General features: G+C 36.2%; 1 protein-coding gene across 1 annotated transcript in view; it reads left to right on the forward strand.

The window, feature by feature from the left end:
• The window catches only part of LOC140136046 (neuronal acetylcholine receptor subunit beta-4-like), a 96,439-nt gene that overhangs the window by 63,608 nt on the left and 7,322 nt on the right, over nucleotides 1–25,509 (forward strand). The window contains exons 2-4 of the mRNA XM_072157746.1: nucleotides 18,880–19,019; nucleotides 20,783–20,827; nucleotides 24,892–25,001. Of these exons, the coding sequence (XP_072013847.1) occupies nucleotides 18,880–19,019; nucleotides 20,783–20,827; nucleotides 24,892–25,001 (295 nt within the window). The remainder of the gene's footprint in view (nucleotides 1–18,879; nucleotides 19,020–20,782; nucleotides 20,828–24,891; nucleotides 25,002–25,509) is intronic.

Consider the following 25,509-nt stretch of genomic DNA (forward strand, 5'->3'; position numbering starts at 1 on the left):
ACTATGATTACATCATGTGGTAATCCCATGCCCGTTATTGGGATCTGGGACCTGGCAAATGCATGTTATAGTTCAAGTCAGTAGTTGACATGCTTATTCACATAAGCTGTTATTTGTGATTTAACGTAAGTCAAAATGATAGTATTGAAAATCCAGTGAAACATTTTTTGTGTAAGCTTGGAATGTTGTAATCCCATCTTTATTTTCGAATTTCTATAATAAACGTGCTATTCTGATATATTTAGTTCAATGAATTTATAGCTATTAGTCCCCGATATCCAATGACACCAACACAATATGTGACCCGGCAGCACAAATGAGCCGTAAATTCCCTAATTGTATTCTGAGTTACGGTGTAAAATGTGTATTCATCGGTAACTTAAGCTGGCCCGACATCTGTCTCATTTTGATAGTCAAAAACTAATCAACAATCCTATTGTTGAAGTGGATAATAAGCTTCTACCTTAGATGGCTATAGAACTTTTAATAGCTCTGGTCTTTGTTTGCTTTTGCTAAATCCTGTTCAAGTGGTGGGTTACCAGGCATTGTATTTTGTACAGGTATGCATAACCAACAATTAACAATGAGAGAACTTTCTTAAACCTCGTTGACTTGGGGATGATTTGAAATGACCGCCAATTATGACTGTTTGATATTTATTGCCAGCAATGTGGAAAAAGAGACACATGTAAAAACGTAAAAAGCTATAATTTTGTTGAAGGAGCAAAGTTTAACAAACCATAACCCCGCTTCTGGATATCGTTTGAAGTCAAATGATATACCATTTTTAAGTTTATGATGTTTATTTTTTAAACACGAAATAAAACAAAATTGACCGGGGAGGAATTTACGGCTCATTCGCCGTGAACGGTCACATATTATGTATCAGCACTCTCCATACGATGTCATTATGACGTCACTGTTTGTACGCCTTTGCGAATATTGGTCGATCCTTGATGAACACAAAGTATGTGCTATATATAAACTTATGGGTTGGTTAAATGTATAAACATGCATAGGTTTTGCTGTAAATATCGAAGGCAATTGTGACCTAACTTATTCTATATTTTTGTAACCAGTTTAAGTCAATTATTTTTCGCCAATTCTGGTTCTTTCCTAATATAAAACCTGGTAAGAGAGACGTAAGCAACACGAAGCAACATAAGCATAGTTTTATTAAGATAATTATATTACTTTATTTTCATTCATGAACATGTCAGTTATCGTTATTTAATGACATTCATTGGTTCATTGCGTCAGTTTGCCCCCATTTACAAGGTCATCTTAATCAGTGTGCTTCGACTATATTTATAAGTACGTATTTATAAATACGCACGTTGCCACCTTTGCGCTGACATAGCAGCTTGTAGACAGGAAGTCTGGAAGTGACCTTCGGCACGGCGGATTGTCTTGCTGTACATTTTGAATTCAAAGGCGGTAAACGACACCATATTGTGTAGCAAAATTGTATATTTTGTCTAACTTTGTGATATTATTGTAAACGTTTCCGTTGATAAATATTTTTTTCCCTCGGCAAATACTTTCAAAAGGTTGTTTTCATAACATATCAGAATTTGGAATATCCAATGTGTGATAATTTTGCTATTCAAATTTGTATAAAATGATATTTATCTAATGCTCATAGATAATATAGTGGTAAATAGCATGAGGATTTGGTCACACCTGGTGGTCTTGTTATATCGCGCCCATGGGTCATGTGCGTATTTATCATTATAGTCTAAGCACACTGTTAATAACGTACATTTTTTTGAGCAGAGATACCGAAATATACCACTTCAACCTCGTCCTATATAACCATCATCAGGTTACGATGTAAGCAGTCAAATACCACTTCAATATCGGTGTTGTATTTACCACCCTTTAGTTTATATTCAGCATGTTCAAGTCTGGATAGCTAGGGTTTGTATTAATAATATTCAAGTAAGCTCCACAATATGTTACAACTGTCAGTCGGGAAGGTGAAGGTTGTCTCAAGTAAGATTAATATTAGAAATATTGCGAAGATAACATGAGACGGTGATGCCACACCTGTGACACTAATATCAAGGCCTCATACTGTATGAACAGATTTGATGTGTTTTGATTACAGAGTGTGTTTGGTATATTTAAATTCCAATAAGCTGGTTAAGGATTATGCGTTTGTTATAGATATATGTAGTCTTGGTTATTAGTTGAGGGATTTCTAGTTAAGGGTAAAGGTTGCAGTTTCAGGTAATACTTCTTTCGTCAGCCACGAGCGACAAACATATATGTGTTTGTATTGCAGAACCTCATATAAAGCTCAAAGGTGTGGGCGCCCAATTGTCAGTCGGGAAGGTGAAGGTTGCCTCAAGTAGAAATATTCCAAAAGTAACATGATAACGGTGATGTCACACCTGTAACACTGAAATCAAGTCCTCAATGTAAGATCGGATTCAACTTGTTTTGATTACTGAGTGTGTTTGGTATATTTAAATTCCAATAAGCAGGTTGGGATCACGCGTTTGTTACTGATACATGTCGTATTCTTATTAGTTGAGGGATTGCGAGTTAAGGTAAAGGTTGCAGCTTCAGGTTGTTAGGTTATACTTCATTCGTCAGCCAAGAGCGAAAAACGGACAGAGTCTGAACAAATTGTTTGGTCATTGGCCAACAACAAACACGCAAAACACAATCGTCCTTTGTTGGCAACCAAAGTATGATATGTGTTTGTACTGAAGAGCCTCATAAAGCTTTAAAGGCGTAGGCACCAGATTACACTTGATAAACTACTGCAGTACTATTGTTAAACATTGTTGTCTTACCGGTGTTTAGGTATATACAAAATTAAGTTAAGTAAAATTAGTGCCAACTTATAACATTTGTATAACCAAGGAAAAACAGATGCACTCACGGATGCACTAAAGGTTATTTACCTTTTAAATATTATGATTTAGGACATCAATAGAAGACAAGTATTTTTTTGGTCAATTCCGGGTCTTTCCTAATATAAATGCCATGTCAGAAAAACGTAAGCAACATAGTTTTATTAAGAAAACGTAATGTATGCTACTTTATTTTTCTTCAAGGATGTCGTTATTAGTTTCATCCAATGTTTCCTTACGTCATTTTACCCCCACTACCAGGTCAACTTAAGCACGTCCTTTTTTGTGAGCAGAGATACCAACAAATATCACCTACATCTTCCCCCTTTGGCATAATCCTTATTCCAAATATATACATCATCTGGTTACGATGCAAGCAGTACAATAAACATTCGATGTCGGATGTGTTGTATTTACAACACTTTATATTCAACCTGTTCAGCCTGGATATGATAGCTAGGGTTATATTCAAGTAAGATCCGTAATACAACTGCATACATGTATTTGTCAGTCGGGAAGGTGAAGGTTGTCTCAAGTAGGATTAATATTAGAAATATTGCGAAGATAACATGAGACGGTTATACCACACCTGTGACACTAATATCAAGGCCTCATACTGTAAGGACAGATTCAATGTGTTTGATATTTTTAAATTCCAATAAGCTGGTTAAGGATTATGCGTTTGTTATAGATACATGTAGTCTTGGTTATTAGTTGAGGGATTGCTAGTAAGGTAAAGGTTGCAGTTTCAGGTAATACTTCATTCGTCATCCAAGAGCGACAAACGGACGAAGTATAGTCTTACTGTTTAATCATTGGCCAATAACGAACACGCAAAAAACAAAACAAAATTTGCACTTTGTTGGCAACCCGCTTATGTGTGTTTTTATTACAAAACCTCATATAAAGCTCAACGGTGTGGGCGCCCAATTGTCAGTCGGGAAGGTGAAGGTTGCCTCAAGTAGAAATATTTCAAAAGTAACATGATAACGGTGATGTCACACCTGTAACACTGAAATCCTGGACTGAAATCAAGGCCTCAATGTAAGATCGGATTCAACTTGTTTTGATTAACTGAGTGTGTTTGGTATATTTAAATTCCAATAAGCTGCTTGGGATCACGCGTTTGTTACTGATACAATCTTATTTATTAGTTAAGGGATCGCGAGTTAAGGTGAAGGTTGCAGTTTCAGAATAGTAGGTTTATATTTCATTCGTCATAAAAGAGCGACAAACAGACGGGGTCTGAACTAATTGTTTGGTCATTGGCCAGCACGAACACGCAAAACACAATCGCCCTTTGTTGGCAACCAAAGTATGATATGTGTTTGTATTGAAGAGCCTCATAAAGCTTTAAAGGCGTAGGCGCCAGATTACACTTGATAAACTACTGCAGTACTATAATTGTTAAACATTGTTGTCTTACCGGTGTTTAGGTATATACAAAATTAAGTTAAGTAAAATTAGTGCCAACTTATAACATTTGTATAACCAGGGAAAAACAGATTCACTCACGGATATGCACTAAAGGTTATTTACCTTTTAAATATTATGATTTAGGACATCAATGGAAGACAAGTATTTTTGGGGTCAATTCCGGGTCTTTCCTAATATAAAGGCCATGTCAGAAAAACGTAAGCAACATAGTTTTATTAAGAAAACGTAATTTATGCTGCTTTATTTTTCTTCACGGATGTCGTTATTAGTTTCATCCAATGTTTCCTTACGTCATTTTACCCCCACTACCAGGTCAACTTAAACACGTCCTTTTTTGTGAGCAGAGATACCAACAAATATCACCTACATCTTCCCCCTTTGGCATAATCCTTATTCCAAAAATATACATCATCTGGTTACGATGCAAGCAGTACAATAAACACTCGATGTCGGATGTGTTGTATTTACAACACTTTCTATTCAACCTGTTCAGTCTGGATATGATAGCTAGGGTTATATTCAAGCAAGCTCCGCAATACAACTGCATACATGTATTTGTCAGTTGGGAAGGTGAAGGTTGTCTCAAGTAGGATTAATATTAGAAATATTGCGAAGATAACATGAGACGGTTATACCACACTTGTGACACTAATATCAAGGCCTCATACTGTAAGGACGGATGCAATGTGTTTTGATTACTGAGTGTGTTTGGTATATTTAAATTCCAATAAGCTGGTTAAGGATTATGCGTTTGTTATAGATACATGTAGTCTTGGTTATTAGTTGAGGGATTGCGAGTTAAGGTAAAGGTTGCAGTTTCAGGTAATACTTCATTCGTCAGCCAAGAGCGACAAACGGTCGAAGTATAATCTTACTGTTTAATCATTGGCCAATAACGAACACACAAAAAACAAACAAAAATCGCCCTTTGTTGGCAACGTGCATATGTGTGTTTGTATTGCAGAACTTCATAAAGCTCAAAGGTGCAGGCGCCCAATTGTCAGTCGGGAAGGTGAAGGTTGCCTCAAGTAGAAATATTCCAAAAGTAACATGATACGGTGATGTCACACCTGTAACACTGAAATCCCGGACTGAAATCAAGGCCTCAATGTAAGATCGGATTCGACTTGTTTTGATTACTGAGTGTGTTTGGTATATTTAAATTCCAATAAGCTGGTTGGGATCACGCGTTTGTTACTGATACATGTAGTCTTATTTATTAGTTGAGGGATTGCGAGTTAAGATAAAGGTTGCAGTTTCAGAATGTTAGGTTATACTTCATTCGTCATAAAAGAGCAGCGACAAACAGACGGAGTCTGACATAATTGTTTGGCCATTGGCCAGCACGAACACGCAAAAACAATCGCCCTTTGTTGGCAACCAAAGTGTTTTTGTATTGAAGAGCCTCATAAAGCTTTAAAGGCGTAGGCGCCAGATTCCCTTTACTATGGTTAAACATTGCTGTCTTACCGGTGTTTATACAAAATTAAGTTAAATAAAATAAGCGCCGATTTATAACATTTGTATAACTCGGGAAAAAGATGCACTTTTACTTTACCTTTTAAATATTATAATTCAGGACATCAATGGAAGGTCATGTCAGAAAAACGCAAGCAACATGGTTTATTAAGATTATACTACTTTGTTTTCTTCATTGATGTCGTTATGAGTTTCATCCAATGTTTCGCTGCGTCATTTTACCCCCACTGCCAGGTCAACTTAAGCACGTACATTTTTGTGAGCAGAGATACCAACAAATACCAGCTACATCGTCCCCCTTTGGCATAATCCTTAATTCCAAAATATACATAATCTGGTTACGATGTACATTTTTGTAAGCAGTGCAAGAAACACTTCAATGTTGGATGTGTTGTATTTACAACACTTTATATTCAACCTGTTTAGACTGGATATAGCTAGGGTTATATTCAAGTAAGCTCCGCAATACAACAGCATACAGGTATTTGTCAGTCGGGAAAGTGAAGGTTGTCTCAAGTAGGATTAATATTAGAAATATTGCGGAGATAACATGAGACGGTTATACCACACCTGTGACACTAATATCAAGGCCTCAATGTAAGAACGGATTCGATGTGTTTTGATTACTGAGTGTGTTTGGTATATTTAAATTCCAATAAGCTGGTTAAGGATTATGCGTTTGTTATAGATACATGTAGTCTTGGTTATTAGTTGAGGGATTGCGAGTTAAGGTAAAGGTTGCAGTTTCAGGTAATACTTCATTCGTCAGCCAAGAGCGACAAGCGGACAAAGTATAGTCTTAATCCATTGGCCAATAACGAACACGCTAAAAAACGAAACAAAATTCGCCCTTTGTTGGCACATATGCATGTGTGTTTGTATTGCAGAACCTCATATAAAGCTCACAAGTGTCGGCGCCCAATTGTCAGTCGGGAAGGTGAAGGTTGCCTCAAGTAGAATTATTCCGAAAGTAACATGATAACGGTGATGTCACACCTGTAATACTGAAATCAAGTCCTCAATGTAAGATCGGATTCGACTTGTTTTGATTACTGAGTGTGTTTGGTATATTTAAATTCCAATAAGCTGGTTGGTATCACGCGTTTGTTACTGATATATGTAGTCTTATTTATTAGTTGAGGGATTGCGAGTTAAGGTAAAGGTTGCAGTTTCAGAATGTTAGGTTATACTTCATTCGTCAGCATGGAGCGACAAACAGACGTCTGAACTAATTGTTTGGTCATTGGCCAACACGAACACGCAAAAACAATCGCCCTTTATTTGCAACCAAAGTATAATGTGTGTTTGTATTGAAGAGCCTCATAAGCGTAGGCGTCAGATTCCCCTTGATAAACTACTGCAGTACTATGGTTAAACATTGCTGTCTTACCGGTGTTTACGTATATGCAAAATTAAGTTAAATAAAATTAGCGCCAATTTATAACATTTGTAATACCCGGGAAAAAAGATGCAGTCACGGATGCACTAAAGGTTATTTACCTTTTATGTAAATATTATATATTCAGCCAAGTTTAATGTTATTGGATAGGATACAAAAACAAATTGTATTGACATTTATTAGACTTTCTCGATCTCCCACCGGATTTGGATAAAGCAGCCATAGCTCTTCGTATAATGGCGACTAATCCCCGGGTCTAATCCCATAATGAACGTTTGTCTATTTTAGTCAAATGAGAGTTTCTGAACAATGCTTAATGTTTTGATTTGATAAGACTGCTCAAGATTATACCTACTTATATACTTGAAAGACAAATTATAATTGTCAGAAATGAAAATAACGAAAACAAAGTGTACAGGTCAAGCATATGAGGTCAACTGTTTCAAAAGGTATTAACAAAGAGTAGTTTCGGTGTCTAAAAATAGATATTGTAATGACTGATCTAAATCAATCCATGCATTATTCAGACGTGATAAGACTAAAGCCGGGACTAAAGCTTGCATTTTCAATATCTTATATACTTGAAGGACAAAAGTCTGGTGCCAAAATAACACGCCTAGCTAGGACATTGTAGGAAGATGCTCGATACTTTTGCCTCGAGTTATATAGTTGTATTTTCTTTGGGAATACGTGGTTTTAAAATAATTGATTAATCACATAGTTTATTGCAATTGATCAAAAAACATTTAATGCTATCTACTTAAATAGACAATAAGAGAAAAATATCTTTGAATGCTATCGTCTGTTTTTATTTTTATTTTTATTGTGGATGGACAAATTTTTGTCAAGTTTTTTTTTCTGATGCAGTTTCTTTGATATTTTTAATTTATAATTCGAAAATGTCACATTGTAATTGCACGCGAAGTTCAAGGGAGAGTTACATCAATATAACATTGTAGCCGAAAATGGATAGCAACAACAACAAAAAATAAAAATACAAAAATAAAGAAAAACACTACATAATCACAGCAAATGATAACTGCATAATCACCTTTCAACCCCTCTCCCAAAATAACGTTGTTCCTTTGACACGTTTTTTAAGTGAACACGGATTTGACAGAAAATGACTTCCTCAACGAAACCGACCATTATAGATGTCACATTATGTATGTCTTGAAACAAATCTGTCAGAAGAAGAACATCAATAGATTGACTAGTGATGTCAAAGGTCGTGCAGATGATATGATAGAATGCGGCCGTCATGTCATGCAGCAGATCAAAACGTAGATTTGTATAAAACTCTAAAAACGGTATGGAACAATCGAACCACAGTGTAACTTGTACTAGAGCGTAAAGATACGCCGCTTGTTTTATTTTGATGTTTAAATAAGCGTTACCAGTCTAATAAGATGTCTAAAAAGAAAACAAATCCTTTGTCTTTGATGTGTATCTATTTTGCCGCCTTTGTGTGTGCACATATTTACACTGATTTGATACCAGCACTTTATTTCAATGTTTTTCAAACTGTCATGTCACATACAACTAAGTAGAACATCAAAGCAGTTACCAGTGAAAAATTAAATGAAAAAATATTTTGATCCTTCCTTTTAAAGGGGGTAACTCGCTTGCCAACTTTACCCCATCAACAATTTGATAATCAGAAGAAAGCTCATAAATATCTTTGTCTCATTACTCCAGTAAAATAGCAATAATTATAGATTGGTATGCACACAAAACCATAGTAATTGGATAGATGCACCTTAAGTCTTCATTGTTATAGTGGATCACTGCAATATACAAGCCACGGGGGCAATTTGACTCAAATCTTTGAATAAGAATGCTCTTACGGGAGAGCATGGCGCAATTGCTAGGGTACTTGCATTTAGTGCATGAGGTCCCGGGTTCAATTCCCGGCGGTGGCGATTTGCTGGGATAATGACTTGAAAAAAAAGTCTGAAATTAATTGGCAACTTCTGTAGATTAAATTCAGACTTCCGCTCTCCCCATGGTTCACTTAGAATTGGGTAAATGAGTCATGAAAGTACCCCGTCCTTCGGAGGGGACGTAAAGCCGTCGGTCCCATGTGCAGAGAGCCACACCTGTACATGTAATTCGCAGCCAGTTTCGAAAAGAGTAGGGTGTTCCCAATCCGCCCCGGTGTTCAAATGGACCCCAATGGAAATAAGCTTCAATAGAGGCTTTCTGTTATCCAGGGTTGTTAAAACCCGAACAAATCAAATCAAATCAATGTTTGGGTAATGGGCCCCCATGTATGGTGAAAACATCCCCACCTTATAAAATCAGGCGGCACACCTTTTTAAAACGCTAAATTGTTTTATATTTGTATATATCACTGTGGTTGTTCACGTACACACTGGTACGAAGTGAATTAGTCCTTTCATCCCTGGATTATTGCGATATTATGTAGGGGAAATAAATCAATATTGTGTGGGCAAGCAAGCAATAATAAATAAATAATTATACATCGTACTACGTATTGTTAGAACAATATCATTCCTAAAGATGTTTTGCATCCCGCATTGTTCAAAATATCACCAAACAACATTGGCTTCAAAGATAGATCTTCCTTCCCTCATAAAATTATATTCTAAGGCAATGATAACATTATTTGTTGTCAACATTTAATTTTAATATTAAAGCGATAGGATTACCAGGAAGCTATCAGTGATAATTAAATTAATTCGCGTATACTTTTTCTAAGATTAATGAGGAAAGATTGTTATTGAATTTGAATAAGTTTCCAAACAAAATATCACACCAAAAAAACAACAACAATACTCGCCACACAGGTGTTGACTGCAGACGACATTTTCCAAAAATCCAACAATTTCTAAATTGTTCATTTGCATGACCATATTTGGAATCAGCATGAAAAATGCATTAAAATGAGTACAAACAAGCCTAATATTGGTTCAGTGGTTCTTGAGATAGCTCCTGATATATTGAGAGAATATCTCCAAAAGTGTTTATTTTGAAGCCTATGGCCAGCATACAAAGCATTTTGTCTGTTACTGTTAGCTTCATATGTGACTCCCTTACATGTGTTCAAAGCGCAATAAAATATAACACTACAAAGAATATATGCAAATATTGTTTAACAAAATAACCGCATGCTAACACAATTAGCTAAAAATCGCGCTTTTCCTTCAATTTACTCTATCAAGTCACAAATGCTTTACACATTTTAATATGAAATTTTGAGTTGATATAAAATATATACTAATATAACTAATCTGTTCAGCACTTGAAATTTATAGCTCTGCAGCTAATTTTGTCTTCATTTTCTGTCAAAAGTGTCAAAGTATTATTTTCATGCTTATCATATTGTGATCATTTTCAAAAGAAATTACAAATTTATATATGATTTTTCTCGTTTTTAGAGAGAATTTAAACTGACGCGCGCAAAGTACATCTTAATGGAATTATGCTCGAATATCAGAGTAATAAAAAGCTATTGGATGGCTTGAGGCATGCTGTAACTACGGTTGTGTAACAAAGAATCGCTTACGAAAAAAAAGAAATTAAACTATACGTCTGAGACTTGGAACAAATTGCTCAGTCATCAGGTAACCTATATTTTAATGGAAAGTAGAAGACTTAAGTAGCAACATGTAATGGTATATTGCAAGATATAAATTTGAATAAATTGTTAATTTTGAGATGAAACAGGTTAAATATGCAAGGATAAATCTCTTTGATGAGTTGATCATTTGTAATTATTTCAGTTTTGCTTAAAAGTCTGCTAAATATGTAGTTTCTGATTTTTTTCAACATGAACACATGCATAACACCCAACCCACGCATAAAAAAGCATTACATACATTATACATACACCAACATCTACACACCACACATCCACCAAGCATTCACAAAGCACTCTCCACATAAGGGGAGGGGGTGGCACACACTGACATCATAGAAACACATACAACCATCCTTCACACCCACATATGTAAAATATACACAAGTAATTCCCCATTCCCACACAATGCATAAACAACAACACATACTAACAAGACATTTTAAACACACATGAAAGACACACGTCCACCATCCTCCCCAGCCCACTCACCAAGGTATACCACCCTTCCACCCACTTAAACACACCCCCAACAGACCCCATAACCACCCCTCCCCCAGTGTTATACACACAAAAATCAGACACCCAACCCACGCACATTTTACAGACACGTCAAAAAGACAACTTTGCTAATGATGTAGTTTTTTCCAGCACCGTATTTTAATCATTCCTAAACTGGTTAACTACAATCAACGAAATTATTAGTTGGCACACCTTGACAATATGTTGGAACTCTTCATTGCCGCTCTGATAGTCCAGTGAAATTAGTATAACTTTGTTTGATGAGAAGCACATACTTTTTCCTTTCCCCATCCCTCACCCATTCCCTCTAAATCAATTTTGGGGAGAGTGGAGAGCCCGGTGGAAGCTCTATAGTCCGAAGGTTCTTTAGTCCGACGGTTCTTTAGTCCGAAGGTTCTTTAATCCGACGGTTCTTTATTACGAAGGTTCTTTATTCCGACGGTTCTTTATTTCGAAGGTTCTATAGTCCGAATTTCAAAAAGGTTCCCTAATCCGAATAATAAAAGAGGTTCTTTAATCCGAATTTTAAAAGCGGTTCTCTAGTCCGAATATGAAAATAGGCTCTATAGTCCGAATTTTAAAAAGGGTTCTATAGTCCGAATATGGAAATAGGCTCTATAGTCCGAATTTAAAAAAGGTTCTATAGTCCGAAATTGCAAAACGGTTCTATAGTCCGAAACGGATACCGTGTTCTTTAGTCCGAATTGGTAAACGGGTTCTATAGTCCGAATTTTATTTTTATCATTTGTTTCAGTGTCAAATCATCACTTGTTAAATATAAATCCGCTGAAGTTTAACATGGTTGGTTTCTCTGGATATTTTTCGTAGCATACATTAACGTTCACCTTTATTCTGGTGATATTTTCTTCATTTTTATCCGTTTTTCATTTTCAACCCGTTCAGGGTAGACCCTGAATACCCGTTTCTGGCCATTTTTCAATCCGAAAGCCTACTTTATTAAAAAATTGTGTTATGCAACTTGTTGGGCGATCCAAGTTCATGTGTAGATCTCAAATATTTATTTAAGCTATAACATGCCTCTCTTTTTTCCACAGGAAGGCCAAAATATCTCTAAAAAGATTTTTGTTTTTACCGGAATCCATCTACATTACATCGTCATTACATCGTGATTTGGTGGTGTGCGCCCTTTTAATAGCAGTAGCGTCATATCCCGTTTGCCATAGAATCTTTAGTATTATCTAGCTAGAGGGCGCAGTATATGTTAATGTTTTAAATATTCGGACTATAGAACCTTTTTACTGATTCGGACTAAAGAACACGGTATCCGTTTCGGACTATAGAACCGTTTTACAATTTCGGACTAGAGAACCCTTTTGTGAATTCGGATTATAGAGCCTATTTCTATATTCGGACTATAGAACCCTTTTTAAAATTCGGACTATAGAGACTATTTTCATATTCGGACTATAGAACCCTTTTTTAAATTCGGACTATAGAGACTATTTTCATATTCGGACTAGAGAACCGTTTTTAAAATTCGGACTATAGAACCTTCGAAATAAAGAATCGTCGGAATAAAGAACCTCTTTTCAATTTTTTTTTCGGACTAGAGAACCTCTTTTAAAATTCGGACTAACGAATGCTATGAACACGTGTTCGGACTAGCGAACCTTCGGACTAAAGAACCTTCGGATTATAGAACCTTCGGATTATAGAGCAGTCCCCGGAGAGCCCAATGGAAAAAGTGCTTTCATCAACATTGAACTGGGGGAAAGGGGTGGCGATTTACATTTTTAGTATGCCAGAGTGTGCCAACATTAATTTCCTTGATTGTAGTTCATGCATACAATACGGACAGAAACATTACACGAACAAAAGCACACACACCCCCACCCACCATCCTCACTCCCAACCCACCCCTGCCACCCGTGCCACCCACCCCAAACACCCTACACAACTAATAAACTCTTGGCACAGTCGATTTAGGGACTTGATAAAGCACACAAAATATGATAGCTCCTGATTTCAGTTGCTTGAATGTGTTGAGTTTTTGTTTAATTGTTTGTTTGTTCGTTCGTGTTTATTATTTGATTTTGTCTTTTAGAGTCAGGCATAATTAGTTCAATATCTTATTTTTCCTCATGCAACTTAGTGTCACTATCGAAGAAATAAAGGAAACAACTCTACACTGCCGCAGATGCTATATCTTTACGCGCCGGGCCAAGTTATCAAATGGTGTACAAAGCTCCAATGCTACATAAAACATTACCCTGATCACGGCGTATTACTTGGATTACCCAAAGTGCCATTGAGTTTGCTATTGAATATATCTTTTCAGAAACCGTAGCCCCCATATACGGCCTCAAATCAATATGGTACCCCAAAAACTTTGCCTCGAAATTAATTAAATTCAAACCATTGGAGTAATGATGACAAGTAGTCGGCTCCGAATGCTGGTTGCATTCTCTACATGCCCGGTATATTTGAGTGTTAAACTACATGAGATATTCTTGATATGTATAAAGCTATCTGGAGTCTCTCTCGCTCTCAAATGCTAAAGAAGTTCATATGATAAAAGCAGGAAAGTTTCAAGACGAGTAAATATGCTATCATCACCATCGTCGATGTTGGTTTAGTCGTCGTCGTTGTCTTCTGATTTTTAGGTGTAATTTAAAGTTAAAAGCAGAAACAGAATATCGCCAAATTCCGTAATTGTTTTTTGTTTTTGTTTTTACAGAGTGCTGCGAATTTCAATGAATGATTTCTTAATGCGAGATCTAGTTCATGCAATATTGTGGCCCATTTCTTACCAAAATAGAAAAACATTTTTTAGTTTATTATATGCTGACTGGACAAAATTTGTATCGGAACTGACTGACGCGAAATCTTTGTAAAGTCTGATCTACCCGTTAACCTTATGAAACAAAGTCGAAGATCTTAATGCACTTGCTACAGATAGAAATGAAATGTCGCTGTAATGAATTGAATTATCACTGACACACTGAGTACGTACATTAATCAAGTATGTCACAACCACAATGTACCACAACAAACGGATAATTTTAATTGGAAGAAGTAAATACATAGATTTTTATCGCGAAAAGGTGGTCTAAACCTCTTTACATTGTATCATTTTAAAAGGTTCATTCGAGTACAACATAGTTATAAGGCACGAGTGTAAGTATAACAAAACATCAGTAAGCCCTAGATGTATAGTGACGATTTACATTATCTACAACATGACCTGCAACGTGCCTGCGGCTATTGAATAATTACCTGGCGATGATATAGAGGTGTAAAATGCCAAACAGAGAAAGGAAGCACTGAAAATTATATCTACCTTCGTAAGTTAACCACTAAACTTCACAATGTGAACCTCTGCTTTTCTGGCAGATTTTTACGCCCATTTTATACATGAAACCCTCTTAACCGCAAATTGAAAATTGTACAGAAAAAGTAAATATGTAGAAATACATAGTGCGTAGGAAACGTTTTATTTATAACAGACAGACGTGCAATTTTCACCGGTCTTGTTTATTTACAAGAAATAGATTTCTGAGCAATTATTTTGTAGTTGTTTTTTTGCTTGCTCCATTTTTTTTTTTCAAAATTTTGTACAATTAAAGCAACCGCGTTTAGCTTGTCAATTGAATGCTTTTAGTTTCAATTTAGTCCGGATTTCAACTTTCGGACGAATAAATCTTTCACTCGCAAAATTATTGAGAACGTCTAATATTTACCATGCTAAGTGCAGGCGTGTGATATCACTTAAAAAGCGTAAAAGTATGATTTGCAGCGAAATGAAAGAATGATAGAAGGGAGAAGGGCGAAGCCAATTCAGCGGGGATAACTATGTGATGATGTAACCGTTTCGTTACCTCGCAACACTTGCGCCATACCTACCATAAAAGGACCCTAGGCTAGTCATGTTTTCATATCAAGGGAAATTTATAGTACATTCTCAACTTGACTACTAGTAGATTATGCATTCACAAATATCACCGACAATGTTTTGAATAGGTATTTTGAATGTATTAATGTTGTTAAAATGTACGCAATAACAGTATATGCTCGTGAGGTTGGTATTTAAGCAGTTAAATTCGGCTAAATTTTCCCTTGTTAGCTTGATTAGTAGTATCACCAAGAGGGGAGTTTACAAAACCTACAAACCTGAAGCGTTATATTGAAAATTTGTTTCCTTCTCATATGCCCGAGGAATAAAATAACTCTTTGTTAATCAATACCTGGCACTGCTTTGGTAATGGTATGTGCAGAATGCATACTAAAGAAAATTGCTATGTGATTTTGTGTACTGTTTGCATTTCTTGCTGCATCCAAGTGGTGAGATTATGGTCGCTGAAATAACATGATAATGTCCATAATGTAATCATGATTTAGGGCAAACCAACATGATGGTAGCTCTTACAGGTGTGTGTAGCATAGAGTGTGGGGATATAGTGCATGCAGATATAATAAAAGACAATTATGATGACCGAATAGAAAGAAAGATAGATGAATAAAATGTAGTTGCAAATATTTAACCGTTTAAAGTGACGACCAATTGTCGCGGTCTTCATTTTCGATATGACCTGATAGTTATTACGCACATAAAGGCATGTTCCCTTCGCCCCCGCATATAATAGCTATGTTATTACGATAGACTAGCGCCCTCAAGGAATTGAGTGTACAGAGGTGACCTTTGACATTAACCTCGTCCGGTGTTTCCCTGCGTAAACGCAGAAATCTACATCAAACAAGAAGAGTTGTCGCTAGAGTTGATAGAACGGACAAAAATAGCATTAAACATTTCATTGTCTGCCAGATTAAAAATAACCATATCTCAGGACCTTTGTAGTGAGATTGTCAACATTTGACAACCAAATAGCAAAGGTTGAGGTCACTTCCTAGACTGCTGCCCTCATTCGTCAAGGAAGCACAAAACAAATACATGCGCAGTGTAGACGACTGATGGAGTTAGTCTAGGTCACTTCCTAGGAATTAAATGACTGCACAAGGTCACATTATGTAACTCATTGATCTATCTGAATCGTGTACTGCATCCGGCTATAATGGCAACCTCTAATGTTGTCACCTCAGAGACATGAGAGGAGTGGCAGTTGTTAAGTGAAGATGCAACTTTCTGTAAGGCACATGTAACGTACCATAAATGATAGAGGTAAAAACATATATCTCGGACAATCGTACTTTAGAAGACTCGTATAAATGTAAATTTCAATATTTTGGGTGTATGATCATTAGTAATCAATAACTTTAATAGTAAAATATTTCAGAAGATCCACCATCGACAAATCAAAGTTTGTATTTAAAGCCACGGCCTGGTAAGCCTGAGGTCCTGGGTGAGATATTTCCCCGTTAAATATTATATAACGACAGAGAAACAATATTGTAAACGTTAGCTAGATTCTTCTTTTTCATACTGCAATATAATTTATCTTGGGAAAATAAGCTTGATAAAACCAATTGACCTGAACGACGTTATATTAACAAAGGCATCCAGGAATATGATTGGAAACAATATAAGTACATTATTTCTTGATGATACGCCATGATCCGATGCCCTTAGGTGGATTCTATTATTATCCTAAGAGTTGCGATGTACTCCCTTTCCACTTAATGTTTCCGTAATGTAGAGATACCATCAGGAGTTGAGGCTTGATATTTATCATGATGAATTGAAATCGCCTTTTTATCTATTGGTATTATCGCCTCCTCTCCTCTATCCCAAAAGTGTACTTTTTTGTAATGGCATTATTCATAATACGAGCTGCGTCTACCAAATCTGGACAAAGTCGCCAGAGCGCTATAGTAGAGATAATGACAATATCTTATAGTGAAATGTTCCGACTTTGTACTGGTTATGCGGTTACACTATGAGGCAAAATCCAACTGGTTATTAAAGTAGGACAGAGGTAACATAATGGCTACAGGGCCAGGTCGCCCAATTAAAACAACCTTACGTGTGCATTATACATATAACTAATACGAAGAAAACTCAAATGTCACGGTTTAAATCGATAATGTCGCGGGCTATGATGGAGTTCATCATGAGTAAACAACAGTATAATGTATTTTGGACAATAATATTACTACTAAATTTAGTAGTAAATGTTGTAAAGATGTTGTAAGATCATGGTTGACCTGTGTAAATTTGATTAAAAAAAAGGAAGGTTGGAAGGTTTTATTTCAAACGCTAATGGTGACCCGCAGGTCAAATTGCTAGAATTGTACATTGTAACACAACTAAACAGACACAATGCAATTTGCAGACAGCAGCTTAATCAGCGCCAATATTGCAACATTGAAACAAACAACTATACAAACATCCAATCCAACCCAACCCCATCCTCCAGTAGGCAATTAGGATAAAGTGTCTTGCCCAAGGACACAACACGTTGGCACGAGCGGGGCTCGAACTCGCAACCTATGGATTATGAGTCAGGCGCCTTATCCACTCGGCCAAACGTGATTACTCGAATAAACGATCACAATGATTGATATTCACAAATGGATTTTGTAAATATTGTGATAAACTTATATTATTGATAATACTAATAATAAAGAATATTCAGGATACGAATCATGCATTCGGGTCATGATGAACATGTTTATAGCATGTTATCACGACCACTTTATTTTATACACGTCTGTTCCTGGGAGGGTCTGCATTTTGTGAACACAAAACGATCACAAGTCAAGTGTTTAGTAGCAGATAGGGTATCCCTATCTTACCAAGCTCATTGATCAGATGCAAACTTGCTGAGATCATTAACACTTAGGTATGAATAGAATATTAATGTACCCCCTGGAATAAACATGTGATTAATTTAAGTACCATGCATTACGACTATAGGGGGTTTATATTTTAATTAAAATATCCAAAAAACAATGTGAAATAACTATGTATTGATATACAATGCTTTTGTAATCGTTTACTTTATTCATTTCAATTAAATATTAATCCAGCTGAAAGCAATCCACGCAATCTATTCCTTTTTTTTTTATCTTCATATAATTATGTTTTATCTTTTCTTTGCAAACGACAAAACAAGAAAGCTGATCATTTTTACTTTACTTGATAGGTACCTAATGTTGATTGTTGAAATACTTTCTGAAGACGCAATTTGTAACTTAGATTGTTCTATTACTTTATAAAAATTATCTAATAGTACACACGCGCACCATTCTGAATTATACATTTTCTAACCAGGAGGCTATTGTTGCAACCTTCCAATCCGGCTTGGTGTTTATTGTCCACCGTGCTAATATAGCGCTGCTTAAGTACCAAATTACTCTAATTGTGGGGCCATTATTGAAATACATATATAGCAACAAAAAAAACCCACATGGACATAATAGGTTGATCTTATTTTCGATGCATGCATTATCTCATCAAAAGCCGTGATTAAGTTTATATTGTCCTTCATCTATATTCATTGTTATGTTTTCTGTTTTCTTGCTTATAGGTTCGTTAGCATCGGAAGCTGCCGAACGTCTCTTATTTTTGATGCATGTATTATCTCATCAAAAGCCGTGATTAAGTTTATGTTGTCCTTCATCTCTATTCATTGTTATGTTTTCTGTTTTCTTGCTTATAGGTTCGTTAGCATCGGAAGCTGCCGAACGTCTCTATTCACATCTAACACAAAACTATGACGAACTAATACGACCTGTGCTGAATGAATCAGAACCTGTAATGATCAAATTTGGATTATCCATATCACAGCTAATTGATATTGTAAGTATAGTAAATATAATTGATGACCGAATTAAAAAGACTAGTTTGCGTCTGACGTCAGGGCAAAGGCGCGACGTCAGACGCAAACTGGTCTTTTTTAATTCGGTCTTCATATTCTTAGTTTTCATAGTCTTCAATTATAGTTTTGGTGTTTTGTGGGGTTTTTTATGCATGATTATAGATGAGTTGACATGAGTTTAATTGACATATAGGACGCCCTCTGTTGGTCTGAAATATAAGAACAAAACTACAGGGCAAAATACACCATCGTCTACACGGATGAAGTTGGTGTTGTGCATTACCTTTCGAAGCAAATAATGCTATTGTACATAACCAGTACAACTAGTGTATGGAGCACGGTGGCCAAGCGGAACGGGCTCAACTCATAATCGAAAGATTGTGGATTTGAACCCCAGCGATGCCATCATGCTGTGCCCCTGAGTAAGGCACTTTATCTCGATTACTCTTCTCCACCCAGGTGTATAAATGGGTACCGGCATTCTTAAATGCTGGGAAGGTATAAACAGACTCGCTGTGGAGGAGGTGTGGCGATCCCCCACAGCAACATTTCACAGTGGAGTCTGGCCTAATCGCTAATGAAAGAGAGATCGACACTCCGTCCTGTAAAATACAGGTTCGACTCCTTTACTTTTACGACTAGCTTACATGTGCTACAAGCTTTATAATAATCACAAAATTAAGACAACCATTTTGCTCCCCTTGTGGAAATGTTAAAGTCTTTCACAGAGGAAGTATTGGTCTTAAATAGTTGGATAACCGGTATATTGTTTATGTGAAACTATAGAGGGCGTGCTGAATGTAAACAGGTGACCTCATGGGTCAACGTATCTGTACAAAAGGTCAGGCTTGTAACTTTTGACACATCTCGGTAGATGACACAAATTAATTTTAAAACTAAATCATGATTTGCTACATAATTAGCTCTATATATACAAGTGTTTTGCAAACAGAACATTATTGAAACAAATATAAACGTATAGGCAAGCTCGGTACAAGTCTAACCATTAGAAGCGGCATTATGGAGAGAAAGCTGAAGTACTTTGGCCATATTGTCAGGAAACATGGAGGTGTAGAAAAACAGATTTTGCAAGGGGCTATGGAAGGCAAACGAGGAAGAGGACGTCCACCAACATCTTGGACTAATGACGTGAAGCTGGTTTCTAACCAAGGAATGCAAGGTGCAACGCACTTGGCATCAGATCGAGTGAGATGGCGTACTCTTGTGAAGACTACAGCAGCGCTACACAGCGCCACCTGACACACACAGAGAGAGAGAGGCAAGCTCAATTATTGCCAGCATTAAAAACATCTTTAATCTTAAACAATATATCAGCTTCGTGTTTTTACTGGAATGTCCAGCGACCAACTACTGCTATTCTATGTATCAATGGCAACCAACAACTTTTTCACATTCTCCTTTCATTTTAATTTCGCTGACGTGCAAACACCAACTGCCATTTCTATATACTAAAAAGTATAAGGCTTTAAATATCACTATTTAATAATTCATAACACTGACACATTCGGCAAAATATATTTTGGGACTTTAATAAAGAAGAACATAAATCTCAGCTTTCATGCTACGAGTAGTGCTATTTATTCGTTATCTGCTCATGTCATGGCACTTTTAAGGTAAAATAAGCACCAGGAGTACAAAAACAAAATAAGTATCTTATCAGTTCCAAGAAATTATGACAAATGCATGATATAATAACTAATATTATACATTTTTCTATCGACAGGATGAAAGAAATCAAATTATGACAACTAGTATGTGGGTAAAACATGTAAGTATACCAATAGTTTCTATTTATTAATGTTATTTAACCCTAGAAAAGAACTATTGAGGCATATTTTGTAACACAGACTACGAAGGGGTGGATTTCACCCCTTAATTTTCAATTATAAACGTCGTATGCCGTTATATCTGGTACCAATGTATTGCTATGGGTCTCCTCCATCCAGTGACATCAAAATAAGTACAAATATTCCACACATAATGTCTCTATGATGTCATAATATGAGGGCGCCCATGCCAATTTGGGAAATTCTGGCAACAGGCAAAATTGATTTTCGGGTAAAAAATCTACAAAAATAAGTAAAAAGTCAGTAGCTCTTGGAATTATTTTCATCTTTGATGCCCGGTCCTACTCCCTTGGGTAAAAATGTTATCACTAAAATGAGCGCAAAGGATGGATCTATGATTAGCTTAGGTCGTTTGGACGTAAATCCTAGGGGGTTGTAGTTATAGGGTTAAGGAATCCTATACATCCAAATAATCTTTCCTAGGCAGTGAAAACGTAAATAATGGGCGAGGTGCAGTTGAACCCACCAAACCCATGATTTAAACGTGTTTCCTTTTTGTAAACTATTTTAAGTTGTTTACTTAAAGGTGGAGCCCGTACGCGTAAGTGTCAGCGCGAATCGCGGAAATATTGCACGCGTATCCAAGCATTCTACTTGACCCGTTATTGCAGAATAAACCGGGAGAATAAAGGACTTTCACGTGATGCGTTTTAACAAACCACAGTGCGCGATTTATATAGGTCGTGAGGGTAAAAGAATAATAATTAATTATATTTACGTCCTTTAAAAACTTGGTGTGTAAGTGTTTAGTTTTTGATTGGAATCCATGACATACCTGATATGTTTATTTGACGATGATGATAATGAAAATAAGCAAAAAACAAACAAAAACGATGTGTTTTACAAGTCCAAAAAAAACCGCGAAAATATATGAAAATATATTTATCAGTACCGACGATAAAATGTACAGTTTGAACTTTAAATGTAACATTAACAATGTTTCGTAGTCTATGTTACACCAGTGAGATTTTAGAAATAACCCGTTTTACGTTAGAAATCAACTACTGCAAAATAGTATATCTGAAAGTGAGTACATTTGCAGTTTGTTTTGATGCGGCGCAGCTTGACAAAGTGCATTAAAGGCCCTAGGCAAAGTAAAGCAAACGTTTTTCTATTAGTAAAGTGTAAAATAACCGGTTAGGCTGTCGATAGAACTAAGGCATACGAGCAACTTTATTCGTGTAATTTAAAACATATCAGAATCTTGACTGATAGATTTATTTTCTTTCTAGGAAAATTGACGGTTTTGGTTTATTTCTTTTTAAGAGATATACGCACGCATACTTTGACTTGCACCTTCAATACCACATATGCTTGTTCCTTAAGTTACATAACCGCACCAGGCACACCACCAGCCGAGACCTTACTTTACACATACCGCCAAACACGTGCACATTAGGTGGGTGTGGGGTGTGTATGAGAGGGGGTGGTGGGGTGGGGTGTGTTGGTGAGGTAGTGAGCTATATAGGTGGGTGGGGTGTGTAGGGGTGTGTATGGTGGGGTGTGTTGGTGTGTTAGGTGGGTGGGTATGGAGTGCGTATGAGAGTGGATGGTGGGGTGAGGTGGTGTGTTAGGTGGGTGGGTGTGGGGTGTGTATGAGAGTGTGGGGTGGGTTTGATGTGTGTGGGGTGTGTATATGGGGTCGATTGCAGATTTGCAAAAATGCATTATGTGATCTTATGTATAAGGGGGTACAGCGTCGCCAATTCCTAAAGACTGTAGGATTTGTTCCGCTTGAGTGACCCAATATTATCCGTTGGATGGAGGCAGTTTTGAATATATATAATTATTGCGATGTCAGGTTTATCATTTGAAATGCTGCCAGAAATCGATCTGTTTGTGTTATAAAGAAGATGGCTCATCTTTTTTTGGTACGGTTTGTTGTACTGTGAAAGTGAAGACGAGATTTGCGAGATTCCTTAAGCAAGCTGTATCATTGTAATATCGACATTTTGGGTATAAATTGGGCTAAAATTCACATAAAAACTGTATATTTATCATATTTTCATTCGGTCGTATATCCAGAATCATTCATCATATCACACTCTACATCTGTGCCAAATTTGGTGCTTTTCCAGACAAATGTGCATGATTTGTATTATTTCACCAAACGGCAGCAGCAGCAACTGGACGATAGTAATAAAGCTGTTATGCCTTACGCGCTAAGATATCGTAATGAAATGAACAGAATAAATACAAGACATATGCACCATCAAAGGTAGATTTAAAACTGGTCAACAACACTCACTTTTTGAACCGAATATTTCAGAGTAACCACTCTCCGTCATCAGTGTAATGCGGTTGGTGAACTGACTGATTATTCTCCAGTGTTTCTAGATGTTTACAATGTCCTTTTTGTCCTTTGTGATGGTGTTTTGTAATTATAATAGGGAAAAGCGTCGCCAATTCCTGAAGCTTGAACTATAAAAACAACTGTATAGTTGTGTGTCAAAGAACTATGATGATAGGCAACTTGGTATTTACAAAGAGACTCAGCCCACTGCCGTTGTTGTGACAAGTGATACCGTGCCAGTGATCCTTTTACTGACAGTATAGCTATATCGCATACTTTTACACGAAACACATATTAAAATTACATTCCAGGTGGAATTGTTGGGTATTCCACGGGCTCATTGTGAGATAGCAATTCAAATATTTAACATAAACCTGATACGTAGCTGTGTACACTATGACTGGTAGAACCATTACAGATTATACCGTGGTAGCTCATAGTGAAGTGTAGCAGGCTCCAAAAGAACACTTTTATTGCTTTCATTTCATACATAACATTATGTGCAAGTGAAATTTATAAGCTTATATTTTTATAGTTGTATTCCGTTTATGATTAACATAGTCAACTGCGTGAAATTATTTTGCTTCGTTAGAACAACCCTTCATCAGGCTTGTTTAGAGACTAATTTTGTTTTGACGATTTGCAAGTTAGCGGTTCACTACTAGAGGCTGCCAAATAGGGCGATCGGCACGGCACACTAGGCGAGCAGGCAAGCGAGCTAAAATATCTGTATGACTACAACAGGCATTTTATAATAGTCTCTATAGGGTAGTAATCTACAATTGAAACAGCTGTGATAACGAAAATTAAAGACGCAATCAGTTTAAATGAATACCTTGATATGTAAAGGCTGGAACAGACTTTGTTTTATTAAGGAAATATGATTACAAGACCAGGTTATGAGACCTTTAGTTGGACCGTATTCAAGTCGAAAGATGTTGTGCCATTACGTGTTACAATAACGGGCTGTCTTATTTTAGTTGAGAATATGGTGTTAATTATTTTATATTGTTTTATTGGTATAAGTATTGTGAACCGTCCCAAAATTTCTTTATTTAGCATAAATTATTTGTAAGGAAACCAGGACTATAACATTCATATTACCGTATCTTATACTGAGCACAAAAAGTATCCGAACACCTAACCTAAAAGCAATAGCTTAAAGACACTAAACTTAATTTATTGAATTAGTCAATATATTGGGAATTTTGTTCTCCGTATTTTGATACCTCATTCGGCACGATGCGATCTTATTTTCCCAAGTTATACCAATTTGAGTAATAAAAAAAGAGGCATCAAAATACGCAAAACAAATTACCCATCTAATGGTTACTTTATGTGGTATTTAAGGTTGAGTGTCTTTAAGATATTGCTTTTGTGTTAAGAGTTCGGATACTGTTAACGTGTAAACAAAACAAAAGCCCTCATATATTGCAACAGCAGGTTTAACTCTTAATGTCTAATACCATTCAATTAAGAACATAACAATACCGTATCAGTATGTCCCAAAAGTAAACCGACACATGCTTAATTATTTTGTTCTCAATCCTTTGTTGTTGTAAAGTACAATACATTTGATACCAAATGGCTCTTGCATAACTTTTGGTTTGGTTAGTATGGTACACAATCTTAAAATATGACAATTGTTATTGTCCACCATTTGATTGAATTTTCAATTGTTTTTTCCTACAGGAATGGAAAGACCACTCTTTAGCTTGGAACAAAGACGACTACGATGGAATAGGATCTATTCATATACCAGCTTCTGAAATTTGGAGACCAGATATTTTACTTTATAATAAGTAAGTGTACTTTTTTCTTTTCTTTCTTCCGATTTTGTCACCTAGAACCAAGTGCTAGAATCATTTATGGTTGATTTTTTTAAGGGGGAAAATACCAAACCCAAAAATGTACAATTTTGTAACCACAAATGACAGAGTGGTAATTTGTGTTCACTTCAAAATCAAGATAATTAGAAAACTTTTGTTTTTACTGGGATCAAACGCAAAACTTAAGTTAATAGTTATTATTATGTTATCTTACCAGACTCGGGTACGCCATTAAATAGAAATTATAAAGCTCTATATATCTATCTAACGGTGTCTTACTAGACTCTGGATAATCATTGTCTGCAGAGTAAAGGCTTTCAATTTGAATGTCATCAAGCCATGGGTCGTCGATCTCATCATTAAATCCATACTTTATAGAATTTATAAAACTCTATATATCTAACGGTACGGTATCTTACAAAGCTCAGGATCTTTTTTTAGAGTAACGGCTTTCAAATCGAATGTTCACTTATCAAACCGT

This window comes from Amphiura filiformis, chromosome 16 (genome assembly GCF_039555335.1).
Source record: "Amphiura filiformis chromosome 16, Afil_fr2py, whole genome shotgun sequence".
NCBI classification, from domain to species: Eukaryota; Metazoa; Echinodermata; class Ophiuroidea; order Amphilepidida; family Amphiuridae; genus Amphiura; species Amphiura filiformis.